This window comes from Watersipora subatra, chromosome 8, assembly GCF_963576615.1.
Source record: "Watersipora subatra chromosome 8, tzWatSuba1.1, whole genome shotgun sequence".
NCBI classification, from domain to species: Eukaryota; Metazoa; Bryozoa; class Gymnolaemata; order Cheilostomatida; family Watersiporidae; genus Watersipora; species Watersipora subatra.
Genome location: NC_088715.1, coordinates 15,891,817 through 15,909,625, shown reverse-complemented (window position 1 = coordinate 15,909,625; position 17,809 = coordinate 15,891,817). Strand labels below are relative to the sequence as shown.

The 17,809-nt window shown below is 37.3% G+C and overlaps 1 protein-coding gene across 1 annotated transcript in view; it reads right to left on the bottom strand.

Annotated features, from left to right (window-relative positions):
* LOC137401841 (arrestin domain-containing protein 17-like) overlaps window positions 1-7,821 on the bottom strand; it is a 35,261-nt gene extending 27,440 nt beyond the window's left edge. The window contains exons 1-3 of the mRNA XM_068088312.1: window positions 7,764-7,821; window positions 4,870-4,939; window positions 3,200-3,350 (exon numbers count right to left, since the gene is read on the bottom strand). Coding sequence (XP_067944413.1) covers window positions 3,200-3,350; window positions 4,870-4,939; window positions 7,764-7,821 — 279 coding nt within the window. The remainder of the gene's footprint in view (window positions 1-3,199; window positions 3,351-4,869; window positions 4,940-7,763) is intronic.
* Window positions 7,822-17,809: the final 9,988 nt, after the last annotated feature.

Below are 17,809 nucleotides of genomic sequence, written 5' to 3'. Positions count from 1 at the left end.
TTTTTCTTTGCTAAAACTTTATGGCTCTAACTGGACACACGACAGACCAGCAACCAAATGACAAGCTCTGAGATTTACAGTGAAACTTGGATAACTCGAAAACACGGTTAACTCTACTTCTTTGTTTGGTCCGTTCCACGCAATGATAAATGGCTTTAGATGACTCGATCGAAACTCCGTTAACTCGAAAAGTTTTTTTGCCAAACGGCTACCGAAACGGTTGTTACTATCGCTTTAGAATATCACTTTATTCCAAGCCTAAGAGATAAACATCGACTTTTAGCAGTTCTTAGGCCTCGTTATTACCAAAATCGGCAAAATATTTTCATTAACGACTTTTCTAAAGGTTTGCAAAAATCAAATTTTACCAAACATCCGCTTAGCCATAGCCCTCCGAAAGCAAGAAAAGCGAGGTAAAATTTGGATAAATTCAAAGTAAAATAGGAAAAATTGATAATAGGTTTTTATTAGTAAAGCAGTTTTGTAACAACTGACTTACTGCAAAATTGATCTTGGTTAAAACGCTCGGTAGAAAAATACGTATGTATTTTTTTTAGCTTTTTAACCGCGATCAAGTTTTGCCAATTTTTATCTGAGAACGTCTTGGCAGTCACATCACCTAAAACAACAAACAAATCTCAAGTGATAGAAAAATATCTATACTTTCTGATTAAAAATATTTAAAACTTCACGCGAGAGACCCTTTAACTTGCAACAAGCATTCTATGCTTTTGATTGATATATAGTTTGCATATGTACATGTATCTACTGATAAATACGTGCACTTATGAATGTCCTGATAACTTGAACGCTCTAATAACTCGAACACTTTTGCTCGGTCCCTTGTAGTTTGAGTTATCCGAGTTTCACTGTATATATATATATATATAGATTTGATAGTTACTAATCATAGAGAAGGCTTCAGAAAGGCATAGAGAAAAATAAAGATGTGGAATAACTTTCATTGTGTATTAGTATGTCTCATGAGTATGGTATGGCCTTTTTTAACACATTATACAATAAATTAGGCAAATATGTTGCAATACGTTCCTAATTTTTGATTGATTGAACTATTTATTATGCACATAAAAACATCACAGCTACATGATCACAAACCGGCCATATTCATGTAAATATAATTATCTTATCATAGCTAAATGACAGAGGTTTTTAGGAAAATCTGGTTCAAAGTTTAGAGCTGGTTCTAGGAAAGTTTAACTGGTAACCACCACCCTCCTCTTATCAATCATACAGCATGCCTAGGTACCTAGACTCGTGGCAGAGTAGTAACAGTGACTTAGGAACTAGCTGTCATTACATGGCTGCCACAGTCTGAAAATATCCCGTAGAGCATTGCTCTACGGGATATTTTCAGACTGTGGCAGCCATGTAATGACAGCTAGTTCCTAAGTCACTGTTACTACTCTGCCACGAGTCTAGGTACCTAGGCATGCTGTATGATTGATAAGAGGAGGGTGGTGGTTACCAGTTAAACTTTCCTAGAACCAGCTCTGAACTTTGAAGGTAACGGAGGTAACGGAGAGAGATTTTTAGTTCAAACCCCAGCGAGTTTTCCAGGTCTTCCGCTACCATTGCAATAGAACAAAGAAACCCATAGTAACAAACCTTCCCATGTGCTGTTTTCACTTAGGGTAAAAAGGTAGGATGTCAAATGTCGAAGGTTGAGGTCACATGTCAAAGATAGAAGTAGATAAAAACCAAATAATGACAAAAACTTTTATTTTAGCAGAAGAGTTGTTATGGAAACTTCAACATTATGAATACATTAATTGTCACTTGTATCCTTTCACCATTTCCAAAACAAAAGTGCTACTGTGGTGTCCGATTGCCGGGGCCAAGCTAGAGAAGATAGCTGACACTGGTGCAACCGATGCCGGGACCAGCCCCGAGTCTGTGGACAATACAGCCCTTGGTAACACTTATGGTTGGGCCTGAGCCAAGAGGAAGAGCCAAGCCAAAGCCAGAATGCTAGAATGTCGGGAAAAAAAGATTGCACATCCCAGCAATCGAACTGGGTGCGTTCAGATGCACGACTGGGAAGTCACGTGCGCTTTGATTGGTAGCTGGAATAAGTATGAGTGCTATGTTGTAGTGGAGCAAAACAGCCCCGTGGAGTGGTGGATTGAATGCGTCTATTAAATGAATCGGGTTTCCGAGTTCAACCCCAGTAACAAGCAGAGTTTTTATTGCTAGATTTTAATGGCAACAACTGGACACAGTGTTTAACAATAAAACAAACACTTACATTTACATAAATATAGACTTGCCTCATACTCAAGTGGTTTGATTCTTGGAGAGCAAGTGAAGGGACTAGGTCAGTTCCTTTACACTACCACATTTTACCCTTTAATAGTCACTGCAGAAAAGATTAAACGGATAAAATAACATTTGTGTGACAATTTGGCAAGAAAAAGTCATTTGAGATCAGGAGCCAACATTACTATAAATATAGTTGTCTATAAAGGTGGTCAAAGCTGACCTTATCAACCATAATTAGGACTTTTGCATGTGAATGTCAAAGATAAGCTAAAGTTTAACTGTAGCTAGGAGACGCACAATGTGTATAACCTTTGCATTTTATTTCTTTTACCTTGTGGGTTCGTTGTGGGCAACCAAATATTGTAGGCATACTATAGCTGGCATGGTGGTTGGAGCACAGGATCAAGTGCTGTTGGATGCCTTTCCAAAAAGCTAACATGGTCCTTGTGTGATTTGAACCACCTAACCACCGATCACAAGCCAGCATACCAACCACTACACAATGGCAGCTCCTTCAGTAACCATTGTATGTAGCACATAGTTATCCATGTGTACATGTGCATAAGGTTGCATATGTCGCTAATATATTCAGTCTGGCTTTACCTATAATAGCACACTACTATTACCTATTATATAGGTTATAGTAGTGTATAATCATTTTACTTAGAGACCAAATAATCTCTGATTTGTCAGAGGGATTGTTTTTATTTTTGTCCAAATTTTGACCATTCTTCTTACGACGTTGTAGTGGTTACGGAGGAGGCAAGTCAAACATCTAAAACTAAAGCTATACATTTTTATACAGTCAAATGCATATTGTTGAATAATTAGCTTTAGCTATGGTAACTTTCTTGAAGGCTAGATCAGAAACTCACAAGCAACCACACAGCTATTATCACCTACTAACGTTGTCACCTACCTCGTGTAGGGCCATGTTCAATGGGAGTGGGTTTGAAACATTGATAACAAAAGACGATCGGTCATCAAAGATAACTCCAAACCGATCCATCTTGGAACTCAGTGAGTAGACGATACGACCATAGTGCCCGGCATAGCTGGAAGGCAGGTGCCTGTGGGAAGGAACAGAGATGATGAATCCAAAATAAACCAAGGAAACACCATGCATTTAGCAACCTTTACTATAATAAGAAGTATGTTTATCCGGAGTCCCACTATGCGTTAGGAAAACGTTGCTTGGGTTTGAATCAAACTCAGATAGTTTATTTTGCAGACAGACAGGCTACTAGCGGTGCCTCTCAACCACTTTCTAAGCTGAAGAATAATTATGCATATACTTATTACACCTGATGATCCAAATAATTGTACATACAGTTAACATGTCTGACTATTTCCCACAGCATGCAAGACCACCAATACAGCAAAACAGTAGCCAATACAAAGAGGAAACTTGATTTTAGAGAAAAGCCAACGAAAATATTGACTTAGCGATACGTGAGAGCGCTGGTGCAGACGTAGGGCTGGTGACTTAGTGATGCATGAGAGAGCTGGTGCAGAGGTAGGGCTGGTTACTTAGGGATGCATGAGACAGCTGGTGCGGAGGTAGGGCTGGTGATAGCCTAGGCTGGTGCGTAACTTACCCTAACTTGAACTAAACAGATGTTAACTTGATTTTTTTAGTTTTATGTATCCCCATAAAGGAAGATCAAGATCTAAAAAGTGTAATTTGAAATATACAGTAAAACCTCTATTTGAATGCTACCTCTATTTTAACGCCGCCTGTAATAGAATGCCAGTATAGGAGAAAGGTTGAAAAGTACAGTGTCAGCCTTTAACTGAACGCCACCTCTACTAGACCAACACTTTGATATTCATCATGTTTAGCCATAATAGAAAGTGATCTGTAAAAAAGTGTCCACAAAATGCTACTAAGAATGATTATTTCATTGTTGGTGTAGTGGTTGCCATGGTTTTAGTGTTGGTGTACCTGAGAAGATCGACAAATAATTACAACTACACTCTGAATTGAAGTCACTAAGGTCTGAATCTGACCCATTGTCTTCAGAGTTGTCCATAATGTGGTTTACAACCTGATATGAAGAATTAAAGCATTTTGATGAACAATAAGAATGCCCTTCAGGAACACCGTATGACATAATAACAGTCATTATTATGGTGTACCAGTGTCCGTTTTCTCACTCCAAAGCTTTACAGTTTTTCTTTAAGGCTTTGAAAGCAACACCATCAAAATAATTAATAACTGCATATCTCTAGTGTTTGACTCAAAGTAGTTTTTTGTTTAACTCGATCTGATACTTCGACGTGTATGAAAAATGCTTTAGCAAAAATGCTGAGGCCAATGACTTTAATGACACGATGCCCGAAGGAAGGAGTGTGCAAGATATAAGCGGCATTATATATTATATATCATATATAGGTGGCATTAGCATCACTGTGCCCATAAAAGAATTACATTTAGTTTCTCAAAATGCTGATGAGCTAGTTGAGAAATACTGAGCCAACCTTTATTTGAACGTGACCTCTAATAGAACACCGCGAAAGAAAATGTTGCAAATACGGCACCATGGTAGCCAAATAGAGGCTTTACAGTAAGTTAAATAACATTCTCACCTGTCAGCTTGCACTTGAAAAACAAATGGGACCTTATGAGATCCTTGGTTGAGCACGTAAGAAGATGGTTCTAAAAAAGACAAACAATATTTGTTTAACCAACAGTTCCAATATAACAATAACACTTTAAAACCTAGTCTTATATATACTATAAGGGCCCCTGATCCTGAAACATGTTAACAACTTTCTATTGTCTGTGAAAATACTTAGAATGGTACAATTCCTTTTCAACTGAATATCATATCAAAACTCAAAGCTTAAATAACTCAATGAAAAACACAAAAATCAAATAAAGTAAATAATTTATTTTCACACACTTTCAAAGAAGTTATATTTAGAGGTCCTTGTGGTAATTGAGGAAACATAATGATTGCAGTACACTGAGTCTGATAGAGTGTGTATATTTGTTGTGAATAGAACAACAAATTGTTTTACTGTGAAGCTCTTGTTGCTGAGGAGAATCTTTTTAGCTTTGTCTAATTTGAATTCGCCGCTACCAAAAATGACGCTATTGTTCTGTCAGCAGCCATCTTTCATTTCTCGATCAGTTAGAAGTGCCCTCGCAATTTTGGCGATAGTTCTAGAACTAGTAGTCCAATCAACTTGAAACTTTAGAAATAGTCTGAAAACGCATAACGCACAATGAGCTCAAACTTTTGTAATTCCTACTTAAACGGAAAGTGCAGAAAAAAAACAAAGTAAAACTAAGCAGCCGAGTTCACTCGGTTCGGAAAACAACTCTTCGACTTATCTCGGAGCCAGGCTTCAAAGTATTAAACGTTTGATTGGTTAGCACCATGACCTAATTACACGGAGCCACCAAGGATACAAGATGGCCCCTTTATTGAAATAAAGTATCAGTAACGTAAATCAAAATTACTTAGGAGAAAAAAAAGAAGTTTAGCAAAGCATTTTGTAAATCTACCCTCAGGCATAAAATCATACTCACACATAAAACTACATACAATATAAGAACCTAATTTAACAACCAGTAAGTTTTTCTTTTCAAGGACAGAGTCTTTTCAATGCACCAGTCAATATGGAAGGGAAACCTGACAAATAATAAACATGTACACTAGTTGACAGTCACCATTCTGGACAGCGACACCCACGGTGCTGTCGGACAGCATTCCAATAAAGCTGCTCACCTTGGATTTGCACAAAAATGATTGATTTCAACTATGATATATACTAAAACTAGGAGAATGCCCAGCGTGACACAGGTCTTAGAAATCAGTTTATAAACAATGAGAGGTAATGTAGTTGCATGTAATTAGCCTGGCACATTGCCAATGTCTGATTTAAGTAAGCTTACTAATAAGAGCTGTGAGAGCGAGCATAAAATTACGTTGCACGGTAACAGAGAGTGGTAGCGTATTTTCACCCACATAGCAACATATATCGCCCACTAAAGCCATGAATCTCGTGTAGCTTAATTAGAAAGGTATTTGCCTAGTGAACCTGCCTGAGATCAAATCTTCTATGATACAGATCTTTCATTCCAATATTTTCATAGCTATATTTGGACAAACCGAGGGACACACAAACTTTGAGATTTATGGATAAAATAGATAGTTTAAGTGGAATCGATGGCTAGTGATATACAAATTACTGAGTTTAATTGTGCGTAAGGGATAACTCCAAGTTTACGAATACAAGCAGGACTAAATTAACAGTTGTAGCGTACTCAAGTCAATGATGGCCACTTTCTTGAATAAATCATTTGAAAAACTCTAAGAACATTGTTGGGTACCATAAATAGAAGGATATAGGCTAGTGAATGAACCTAACTAATAGCCTTTACAGTTTGTTGAGTATGACTCGTCATTTCTATTCATACAGTTGAAATTAACTAATCAATTACCGTAAAACCTTTAATTGAACGCCACCTCCATTTGACCAGCACTATAGAGGAAGGGTTGAAAAATAGAGCGCCATGACGTTCAATTAGAGGTTTTATGGTACATGGAAATTTCAGAACAAGTGAATTTTTTAAAAGCTGCAGTTTACCCAAAGGAGCATAAATGAAAAAGCACACATCAATGATTAAAGACTCTTTGGCGTGATAAGCTTTCAGCATTTCTGAATGGCTGCTGTCTAAAGTACACTAGACCACTATCCCGTATACCCACTCATATACGCATATAAGTGGGTATACTACTGCGTATATACACACTTTATAGCTAAACCCCACAAACACAAATCACTTAACATATTAGATATAAACATATTGACTGTTCTGTATCTAGAACATCCTTATAAGGAAAAAGCACAGACCAATGATCGGAGGCACATAAACCATAGGTTAAGAATGAGATCCTTTTCCAAGAAAAGTTATCATTCAAACTCAGAATCAAGCAAAAGCATGATCCATAAATGCAGTCTTTTCTTTAGCCAATTATCCGGATAATTTTTTATATATAATATCTTAATCACTGTTAGCGCTAACAAACTAGTTGTATGTGATGCCGAAGATTCTCATTAGTATAAAATTCACGCATTCAGTAAATGATACACTGATTCAACGCGATCTATTGAATAACAACGGAACGATAACATGGCTTTTAGTTCCAGCAAAAATGCTCTTCTCCATGTTGTTTTCATTTCCCACACAGCCTGATTTGGTTTTAGCAGCATTGGCAGGTGAAAAAAGGTTAACATCAAATCAAATGCAACGCTCAAAACAACTCAACAAAATAGCTTTTTCATTATCGCGCTAAATTCATTATTTTGAGCAAAATATTTCAAAATTTTTTCGAAAGTTTGATATATCGCTAGTATTTATGCAATATCTTGAGAATCAATGCAGATATTGCTTTACTGTACAATGCATCTTATTCATAACAAAATTTTTTACCACCGAAGCACAAATTTCTTTAGTGAATCCCACTCACGGAAAATTTCTGACGCTTCCTTTGCATGGAACGAATGCGGTGAAGTTCTTATTGCCATGATAGCAGCGATTTGGTTTTCCCGTTTTGAAAAATATACTAGCAATCGAATTACCTAGCAAAATGATTTTTGATTGGTTGCACGTGATTGTCAACAAGGTTGTTTGGAGACAAAATTTGACTGGCCTAGCTAATGCGCAGACTTCATAATAAAAAGAAAAGTGAAACCCTTTTGATTCATCGGCTTACGGTCTGTAGTTATATCACCGCCATTGCCGATACATCGGCTCACGGTGGTGGAGGTGTTAATAACCTCGATAACTAGAACATGGATGAACAGTGGCTATTGCTGTATGACAATTGAAAGTGATGCATATAAGCCAAGAGTTTGCCAGAGACATATCAAATATTCATAGATTGGGAACTGACAAGAAACAAACATGTCAGCTGGGAATATGCTTATTTCCAGCTGAGTCAGCCTCTAACAGTATGCTTATTAACTGTTTATGATGAAATGCAATTGATATTACACTCTGAATCAATCAAGGCTGATAAGGGCAACACTGAATTTGACTGAGTAAATGGCAGTCCCTGTGTCAACAGATAAACTTCCTGTTGTTAATAGTCAACTTACAGGATAATAATGGAATTCATTGCATATAATTACTAGGACAGTGTTGATCAATTGCTACTCGCTTAGGCTGGACATACAGCGTGGTGCTGGCAGACATGACTTCCTTACTTTATAAATATGTTGGATGCTTTAAGGAACTGGCTTGGCTGCTATAATCATGTTCATATACGTGAACCTTTTTAGTTTACTCTTTTGTATCCAGCTTTTGTTAAAGCACATAAATTACATCATTTTTTATTGTATATTTCAATACATCAGAGTCTTGGCTTTCGAATGAGCTATTGTTTGCCATGGTGAGACAGATATTTGTTGGTGTTTATAGGATTTCCCCAGAGCTCTACCGCAAAAAAATTTACTGGCATAGTCTCGAAAATTGTGACGTCACAATTCTCATAATCGTTGTTGTGTGCTCTTACCGCTTATTTATCAACTACGAAAGTGACGCTAAAGACGCTAGTGGCAGGCGAAGGTAGGACAACTCCAGAGAATGAATGAAGATGACAAAGGAATCAGTGACATTAGTTCTCCATGTACATATTATTTCTATGATAAGTACCTCAGACTCGAAGAACCATACTATATTTTCCGGATGATATTATGCACGAGCTCTTTATTTTTAATGCGATGTTAATGGTAACGACTGAAACTAACTAATTTCAAGCATTGCGTGATCTCACGAAAGTGCGATTGACATTTAGTCCTAGGGCCACGCAATCGCAGGTCATAATTTAATCGGTCATAATTTAATCGATGTGATTTCATTACCTTTATCAACGACAGTACATTTATTGAAGCATAATTAATTAACCCTGAACATGTGTTTGTATTGGTCGAGCGTTAGCACGATCGCAGGCATTGTTGATTATCTAGAATCTTAGTTTATTATTAGCGCTCTCCGGGTTTAATAGCACCGATTGTCACAGAAAAATGCAGAATCAATGGCAGTGAAAGGGATCGACGACCTAAGGCTAAATGAGAATTATGACGCCACATTTTGAGTACTTGAACTAAATGCTTTTTTTTGCAGGACGTACTTTTGACACCCCGTTTTTCATAGTTCTATTATTTTTTGGGTATTGAATATAGGCTCATTCGAAAGCCAAGACTCAGATGTATTGAAATATATAATAAAAAAATTATGTAATTTATGTGCTTTAAAGAGAAACTTGCACAAAACTTTGAATTTTATCAAAAAGCTTCGGTATTTTCCATAATATGAGATTACTTTTTCATGTTTGAGTTGACCTGACTGCCAGGATGCTTGAAGAATAAAATGAACTAATTTTGATGACGACTAAAATGCTCAGATCATATGAAAGCATGATTTTGACATCTACGGTTGTAAAGAGACCAACAGAGTAGAGACATGTAACGCTGCAACTTGAACATAATAGCCGATACCAACAATAGCAATAATAGCAACTAGTGACATCATGTCCCATGTATTTATCTTCTGAGCGTTTAATAGCAAGTTTTATCGATTTTAATTTTGAAACATCCTGGCAGTCAGATCATCTCTAACATCAAAAACAATCGCAGATGATAGAAAAATACTGCTAGTTTTTAATAAAATCTAATTAAATATTGAGCAAGTTCATCTTCATGTACCCAACTATAGACCAGTAGATCTAATATTATACTTTACCTCTTTATTGACATATCTCAGAAAGAGGATGTTGGCATGGTGTTACAGATGACCTTGACCAGGGCTGACACGAAAAAATCAAAGGAGTTGAATCGTTGAATTGAATCGTGACTTTTCTAGGAAAAAATCACTACTCATTTAGCTTATTTTTCCATAATTTAACAAAAATCAGTGTTTCTCAGAAAACAGTCGCACTTTGATGCGTGTAACAAATCTGTAAACAGTCCTCTGGCATGAATTAGCAAGTATGGCGGAGATAGCTGACTGCATGCGTAGCACAATGCTGCCGAAGGTCCTTTGAAGTTAGGACCTATGAGTTACTTAGTAAATCTCAAAGGAAAATCAATTTTGAGGTAGAAACTGTACCAGATACAGGTTTTTCTTGATGCTCTGTTTTTAATAAATGATATTATGACACCAAATAGATCTGCGTTTAACCAAGTCGTCTTTTACTTTGGAAGTAATATTTTGGTGTAAATTAGAAGTGTTTTGTTCCGTCGTACAGTTAATTTAAACATTCTGTAAAACTCTCTCTCAAATAAAACACTATAAAATCTGAGGTTTTGGTTATAAAATTTCAGTGTTGAGTTGAAACACACAGCAGTAGCTTCAGCCTTAAGACAAAGGAAATATATCAAAATACCTCGACACAGATATACGATATGGAATATGAAATGATTCAGCAAGGTAAAGCATTTAAGACTGTAAGACTGTCATGCAGGAAATTGTGGATTGTATGAAATCACATACTGAAAAGTGTTCAGCTTCCAGAACAGCAGAAAATGGCATCACTCTCATAGAAGTGAGGCCTAAAGCTTCAGAAAGACAGACTACAACAACAGGACTTGCACCTAAACCATGCGCTGCCACACCAACAAGAAAGGTCACATAGCGACGACAAATGAATTCTAGATTGTCAGTATATGAGAGTCAAACAAGCAAAACTGAAAAGGAAGGAATTGATCAACCTGTGACAAGAATGATCTACTCTTGACAAACTGGTTCCGGTTAGTGGAACATGAGACATAGCTTTGATGGAAAAGCGCTGGTTAGGATATGAACCACCTACATGCACACACGGCACCTTCCAGCCAGAGATGGCAGGCCCATTGCTTTACAAGGTGCACAATAAAATAGGTAATGAAAAAGCTGGCAAGCCGGTATTCATATTTCACCCAATCAACCGCATCGACTGCACTAATTTAAGGCAGGTTTACACTATATCGCGTTTATCAGCATTTCCCTTTCGGCGTTCATCATCGGCGTGAACCGTGAATGGATGGCATCAACGAAGCATCGCGGACACATCAGGAATGTTTGTGGCTGTCAAACTTTCCCGATATTTCACCGAGCATCGACGATCGCCTTTCAAATGTGAACCATTTCGGCGATGGTAATTCGCGGTCACGGATAGAGTGATATAATCATATCCGTTTATGATAGTCACTGCGAGACTAGTTTTTGATTCCAACAAGTGAAAACAATGAGATTTCTTCGTGAAAATTAAAAAAAATAAATGAAAACAGTATGTCATGGAGTATTTCCTGATGCAAATGTGGATGGGTATGTGATAGTGTGAACATGGTTATCATCGATGATCACTAAAGTATGGTGGCATCAACACCGATATAGTGTGAGCCAGCCATTAGGAAGAATGTGTGGCTGCTGACCTTTCATAGCTCCTTTTTATGTCTTTAGCTCTAATTCCTACATAGTATGACATATATTAAGGCAGTAAATGCCATATAAAGTACAGAACAACTGTCTGTATCACTTTTGTCACATGAAACCGCACACTTGTTAGGATTGAATAAATCGGCTGGGCATTCCATTCTTCTCCCCGCACATTTTAATGCCACCAGTTCAAGGGCGACTGTCTCACTTAAGTGGTGTGACACGGGTGAGTCAATAATAATGCTGACAATGTTAACAACTAAGATTACAGCCCTTTCATGACCCTGCTAAAGGCTGGTTTACACTATATACCCGTATGTTGGTAGTAATCACGCAATACTTTGGTGGCCATCTGTAATAACAATGTTCACACTATCACAAACCTATCGGCTTTTACATCAGTGAAATGTTCTGGCCTGTCGCTCTGGTTATTCAATGCGGTCGCGGAAACGATGAAATACTAGTCATGCAGCAACTGTCATAAAAGAAAGTATGAATCGATCAATCTACGATGGCGAGTCACTATCTCCAAAGTGGTGCACATTGCACACTGCCGTGGATGCTCGACAAACTATCGGGAAAATTTGACAGCTGAAATCTTTCTCGAAGTATCGACTAGGCTTTCAATCAGCGAATAATCGCTGAGAGGACAATTCCAAGACAGTGTAAACCAGATTTAAAGATGTGGTTGCATCAAAAAGGTCGATTTAATGAAATTAAGACCAATAAAAGACTAAAAAATCAGCTACAATTTGATGTCATTTTTGTCTTTGTAGACTAACCCTGTCCAGAGATATATATGCGTTTGAATGAGGTCATCTTTTAAAAAGCTCAGATTCCAGCGGGTGCTTCATTCATGACGTAACTAGTGATACATCTGAAAAGAGTCAACGAGTGATAAATATAAGATCGCTTTATTAGCCAATCATCTGCACGAAATTTTTATATAGGTCGTCATAAATGTTATGACTTGTAAAACGCGTTGTCTGTGATCTCAAATTTAGGGTTTTTACTGTATTATTAAATCGCATGGACATCGATATTTACTAAATTAATTAACATCGGTACTTTAATGAATTACTCGATCGACACGTTTTATTGACAAACAACAGAGCTGTAAAAATTACTGTAAAGTTACAGCGAAGGTGACTCCGAGTTTTCTGAGCATCAGGTGGTTAAAGTGCAACAGAAGAAGATAGGAGAATGGAAGTAAATTTATTTTTTACTTTGAGTCTCCTATAGATATACTGTTGTGTTTACATTCAGACTATATTTCCCTGTTTGAGGTTATAATTTAATTTCCTGTGTGCGCGTGCGAGATAAGAATGCACAGTGAGTTCTTGATGGCTTTTTTTAATCCATGGCATCTAGCAATACAATGGCTTAGATTGATGAATATACTAAAGGTAATAATTTTAGTACTCACAAATACATTTATTAATTAACAGAACTATAACTTTTTGCTATCACCAATCATCGTTTTATAATTTTATTATCATTTCACCTCTAGCTATATTTGCTTCAAATCTTTTTTGGCATTTTTAGCTAGTAAATTAGATTTATGATTTGACTTTAGATGTTCACTTCTCACTTGTAGAAAGTGAAGAAAATCGATCGATCAACCCACATCTTAAACTTTCAGAACCAAAGCTTTGAATAGTTGGCTTGACGTACTGATGCTTTTGGTAAACATTTATTCATTTTTAAAATTACACTCCCAATCTAACTTCCAATTTGAAAGCGTTCAGTAGATACGCGTTAGAATGACATATCTATGAATGACATATGTTTATTGCATTTGTTTTATTGATTACAGGATGTTTATGTGGTCCCAGCAGCCGAAGCAGCTTTGTCAGTGTGGAAACTGCCATAAATGGCAAAGAGAGACTTGAATGTGTGCTGCATAAACCATGATGTTTTGTTTGAATTCGCTGCAGTAAATGAATTTGCCCTATTGTATGAGCTGAAACAATGTGAGTGGCCACGACTTAGATGGATATTTTAAAGAAAAGCTTAAGGATAAGATGAAAACTTTTTTGCTTGTAAAAATTATATAATAAAATAATATTGTTGAAGATAATGCAAAACATGATTTGCAGAACATTGAATACATCATAGCCCCGTTGACACATGTGCTGAAACCTTGTCTGATAGATAGATTTATCTACTATATAAACGGCAATCGTTGTCTGTCTATCTATCTGTCTGTCTGCTTTATAGAGTACTGTACTTTTCGAACTATTAGCCGCTACTTTTTTCTAACGGTTTGTGAGCCATGTGGCTTATATGAGGGTGCGGCTATTCTGTGGTTTTTCTTTCACCGCTAGAGCGCATTAACGAGAATCTCCGGTTAGTACACGGCCCTACTAGGGATGGACGATAAATACTGATATGCTAATATCGTATCTTTAGGAGTTGTCTGTTCATTATGTCGAGTTGCCAATACCTCCGGAATATTGGGATGCAATCAACTACTTACCGAAATGAAATAACTATTGACCTATCACATAATCTCTGGTTAGCGTGCCTCTTTACGGTGCCCAACGACACTTTTTCCGTTTTAAACAGTAAAGTAGCTGCCGCTTTAAAAAGACCGTCCTGAGTTTTGCGGCCTATACAAAGGTGCCTATACAGCTATACAATTGTACTAATCATCAAATAAAATAAATTAATGAATAGCAATTTACATGCGATTAATATTTACTGCCAACGTGTACCGAGAAGATCACGCGAACATTGGTTTCTTGCGACTGGAAAAAACGCAGTTCTCACCTACTAAATTACTACATAAAAAGGTAAGTACTTTTTATTCAATGTTGTATTGTCTATGAATTGCCACATTTCCACTACATAACCCTTTCACTTGCGCCCATGTACAAATTTAGCTATTGGCCTACTGCCAGCCGTTTTGCCGATATTGCTTAATTTGCATACAATATTTTTTCAATTTCAAACTCCATCTAGAACGTTTGTTTTGGTTATATATTTCATTCTGCCAACATGTTAACAAGCACTGCTATACAAAAAGTTCGTTGTATCTATACTTTGTGCATTGATAAAGCGATGTGAAGCTACAAAGCAAAACGATCCTCTACAATTTTCCTTATTCTTACAAAACCATTACTTTCATCGCCATCAGAGTCAGTGTAGATATTGCTTTTTAATTATCTGTGTAATCACAAAAATCTGAATCGGCTATAATGTCATCAACATAAGTAGTTATTTGTTTTCTAATTCGGACGCCTTTGATGAACTTACACAAAAATGTTCGTTTTCAAGTTGGAAATCCTCAAACAAAGATTAAAATATTAAACTTTAGGCTAATTTTATAGAGAAATCTTGGGACATCACTGTCACTACCATAAAAGTCCTAAAGATCGTTGGTCATGTTATCAACGAATAATAAAATTCAGTTACTAGCAATTGCTGGGAAAGTCGCAAAAATGTGTCTACGGCGGTCGACCATAAAAACGCATAAATGAGTCTACTTCGGTGAAAGGGTTGAAAACGTTGGATTTGCCACTGTTTGTGATAGTAAACATGTTAATTTCCTTCTGAGTAACTTTTGCTTTTTTTCCAGCTACGAGTACTACAGAACTACAGAACTTGCACAGGTACTGCTACTGCGTTTTACCTACGAATTTTCTACATCTAAAAGGTTAGTGCGTTTTATTCAATGTTGTATTGCCTATGAATCGCCACACCTCAACTACTTAATAACGTTGGATTTGCCACTGTTTGTGATAGTTGAAAAAGTTCATTTCCTTCAGCAGCTGAGTTACTAATTTTTTTTCCAGCTACGAGTAGGCCTACTGTAACTTACTACTACAAAACTTGCATGAGTACTCCGAGGGTTGCGATAGGCGATGGTGAAAAGAAAGAGAGCAGCCGGTATCGACTTACTGTCACCCTGCTTTAGCCATGACCAGCTGTACGTCGCCTGCTAAAAAGTAGGCACAAACCGAAAACTGTTTGCTCATACACCTGACAGAAAAACAAAAGATGTTGTCTATCCGCAAGTGTTGCGTTGAACTAACATTGTGTTATTGTCATGTCATGCTATGTTCTTCATGTTCTGCTATACCCCATGCAGCATTTTCTAACATATTTTTCAGTATATATATATTTTCATGCATTCGTTATCCTTATTGTATCTCATAAAAAGGCTATCATGTTGGCGCTATGTTTTATTATTGTAAGGTGCTAATGCTGTATCTGCCTTGACATCATACTGTCTGTGCTGTTATACATATAAATTTTATCGACACAACCTCATTACTGTTTGTATATACCATGTCAAAACACAGGTTATAGACGAAAAACTGGTGAGCTATGATTAGTGTTTTAAGCATGTAGTCTCCATTCAATAAATGCTGGCGATAGCAAAATATTTTGTATAATTTTTTAGAAGTTGCAAAACTTTTCAATACTGCCAGTTTGAAGAACTTCAGTTTGCCTAGCAATGTCAATTTCATTATCAGTTCTCTGTACACAAATAGGGCAATGCCGATTTGAGTGGTTTGAGACTGATGCATTGTAGACTAGCTGTAAAACCTATTGCGGATTTCCATTGTTCTCCCAACATTATTGACATATATGACTGCATATGTGTATGCATAGTGTGATCGGGGCAAAAAATTTCAGTAGACTGCATATTTGGAGTTGTTTTACAGTATGAAAGACAACTCTCGATAGACCTCTTGCTGTACATGACTCTGTTCCCGTGAACGGGTAATGCAGCTAGCGGTTTGGGGTCATGGCGTCACTCGAGGATGCGCGGGAGACTTTTTTTGCCCCGAGTGCAGCAAGTATCCAGGCGTGGCTTTCCGGATGAATGAGTTGGCGAGTGCAAGGCGATTGATTGCGAAGCGATTGAGTGCTAAGCAATTGATTGCGAGGTGATTGATTGTGAGTGCGAGGCGATTGGTTGCGAGTGAGAGGCGATTGGTTGCAAGTGGGAGGCGATTAGTTGCAAGTGGGAGACGATTGGTTGCGAGTGCAAGGCGATCGGTTGCAAGTGGGAGGCAATCGATTGCAAGGCGAGTGCAAGGCAATTGATTGCAAGGCGATTGATTGCGAGGCGGGTGCAAAAGCGCGATTGTCAACTGCTCGGCAGCTAAAGACTGGCCAGCCAAAGCGGGGGCTCGGCGTCAGAAGTGCACGATCGTCAACTGCAAATATAGACGGGTATGGACGGACGCATGAATTTAGACACATGAATCTAGAATATTTACTAGATTTTCCTCGCATCTAGCTGTGAAACACAATGCAGATTTCCATTATTCTCCCCAACATTATTGACATGTAATATGTGTGCCCATATTCAGGGCAACAATTTCAGTAGACAATTTACATAATAATACATCAGGGCAACAATTTCAGTAGACTGCATATTTGGAGTTGTTATACAGTATGAAAGACAACTCTCAATAAACCGAGTAGGTGGGTAAGTAGCTAGTATCTTATAACTAATGCAAATATTATAGAAGACTATTGGTTGTTACTAGCACACTTGAAACCCATCATCATGAATTATTGAGACCATTACGCATCACGTAACGATTAGTAACCTGGCTTCAGACACGGCACTTATTATAGCAAATGGTTACTAATCTATACATATACATCACAGTGTTTGTCAGTTTGTTGTTAGTGTGTCCAGTTGTAGTGACAAAGTTTTAAGAATCAAAAAACACTTTGCAGCTTCCCAAACTTCTCGAAAATGCTATAAAAATATATGTAAACATATATATTAATATATGAGTATATAGCATTTACTTAATACAACTTATAACACATGCAGAAAAAACTCAACACCTTCATTTGAAAATTGGATGGTAATTAAAAAGGTTGATTTTTCGAGCACAAACTTTTTTATTACCCGTGTGTGGCGATGGGATGTTGTATTGATGGGAGGTATTCATTCTATCTAACAAGATATCTGTAGGGTTTTTCATGGTTACGAATCTCCAGTTGTGGTGGAGTTGCCATCTGTGTTTCGACAATGCTTCTCTAAAATGTTTAATACGATGTTTATGTTTTAACTCCGGTATCCTTCATCGAAACTTGTTTGCAATTCTGTGTAGTCTCTCTGTA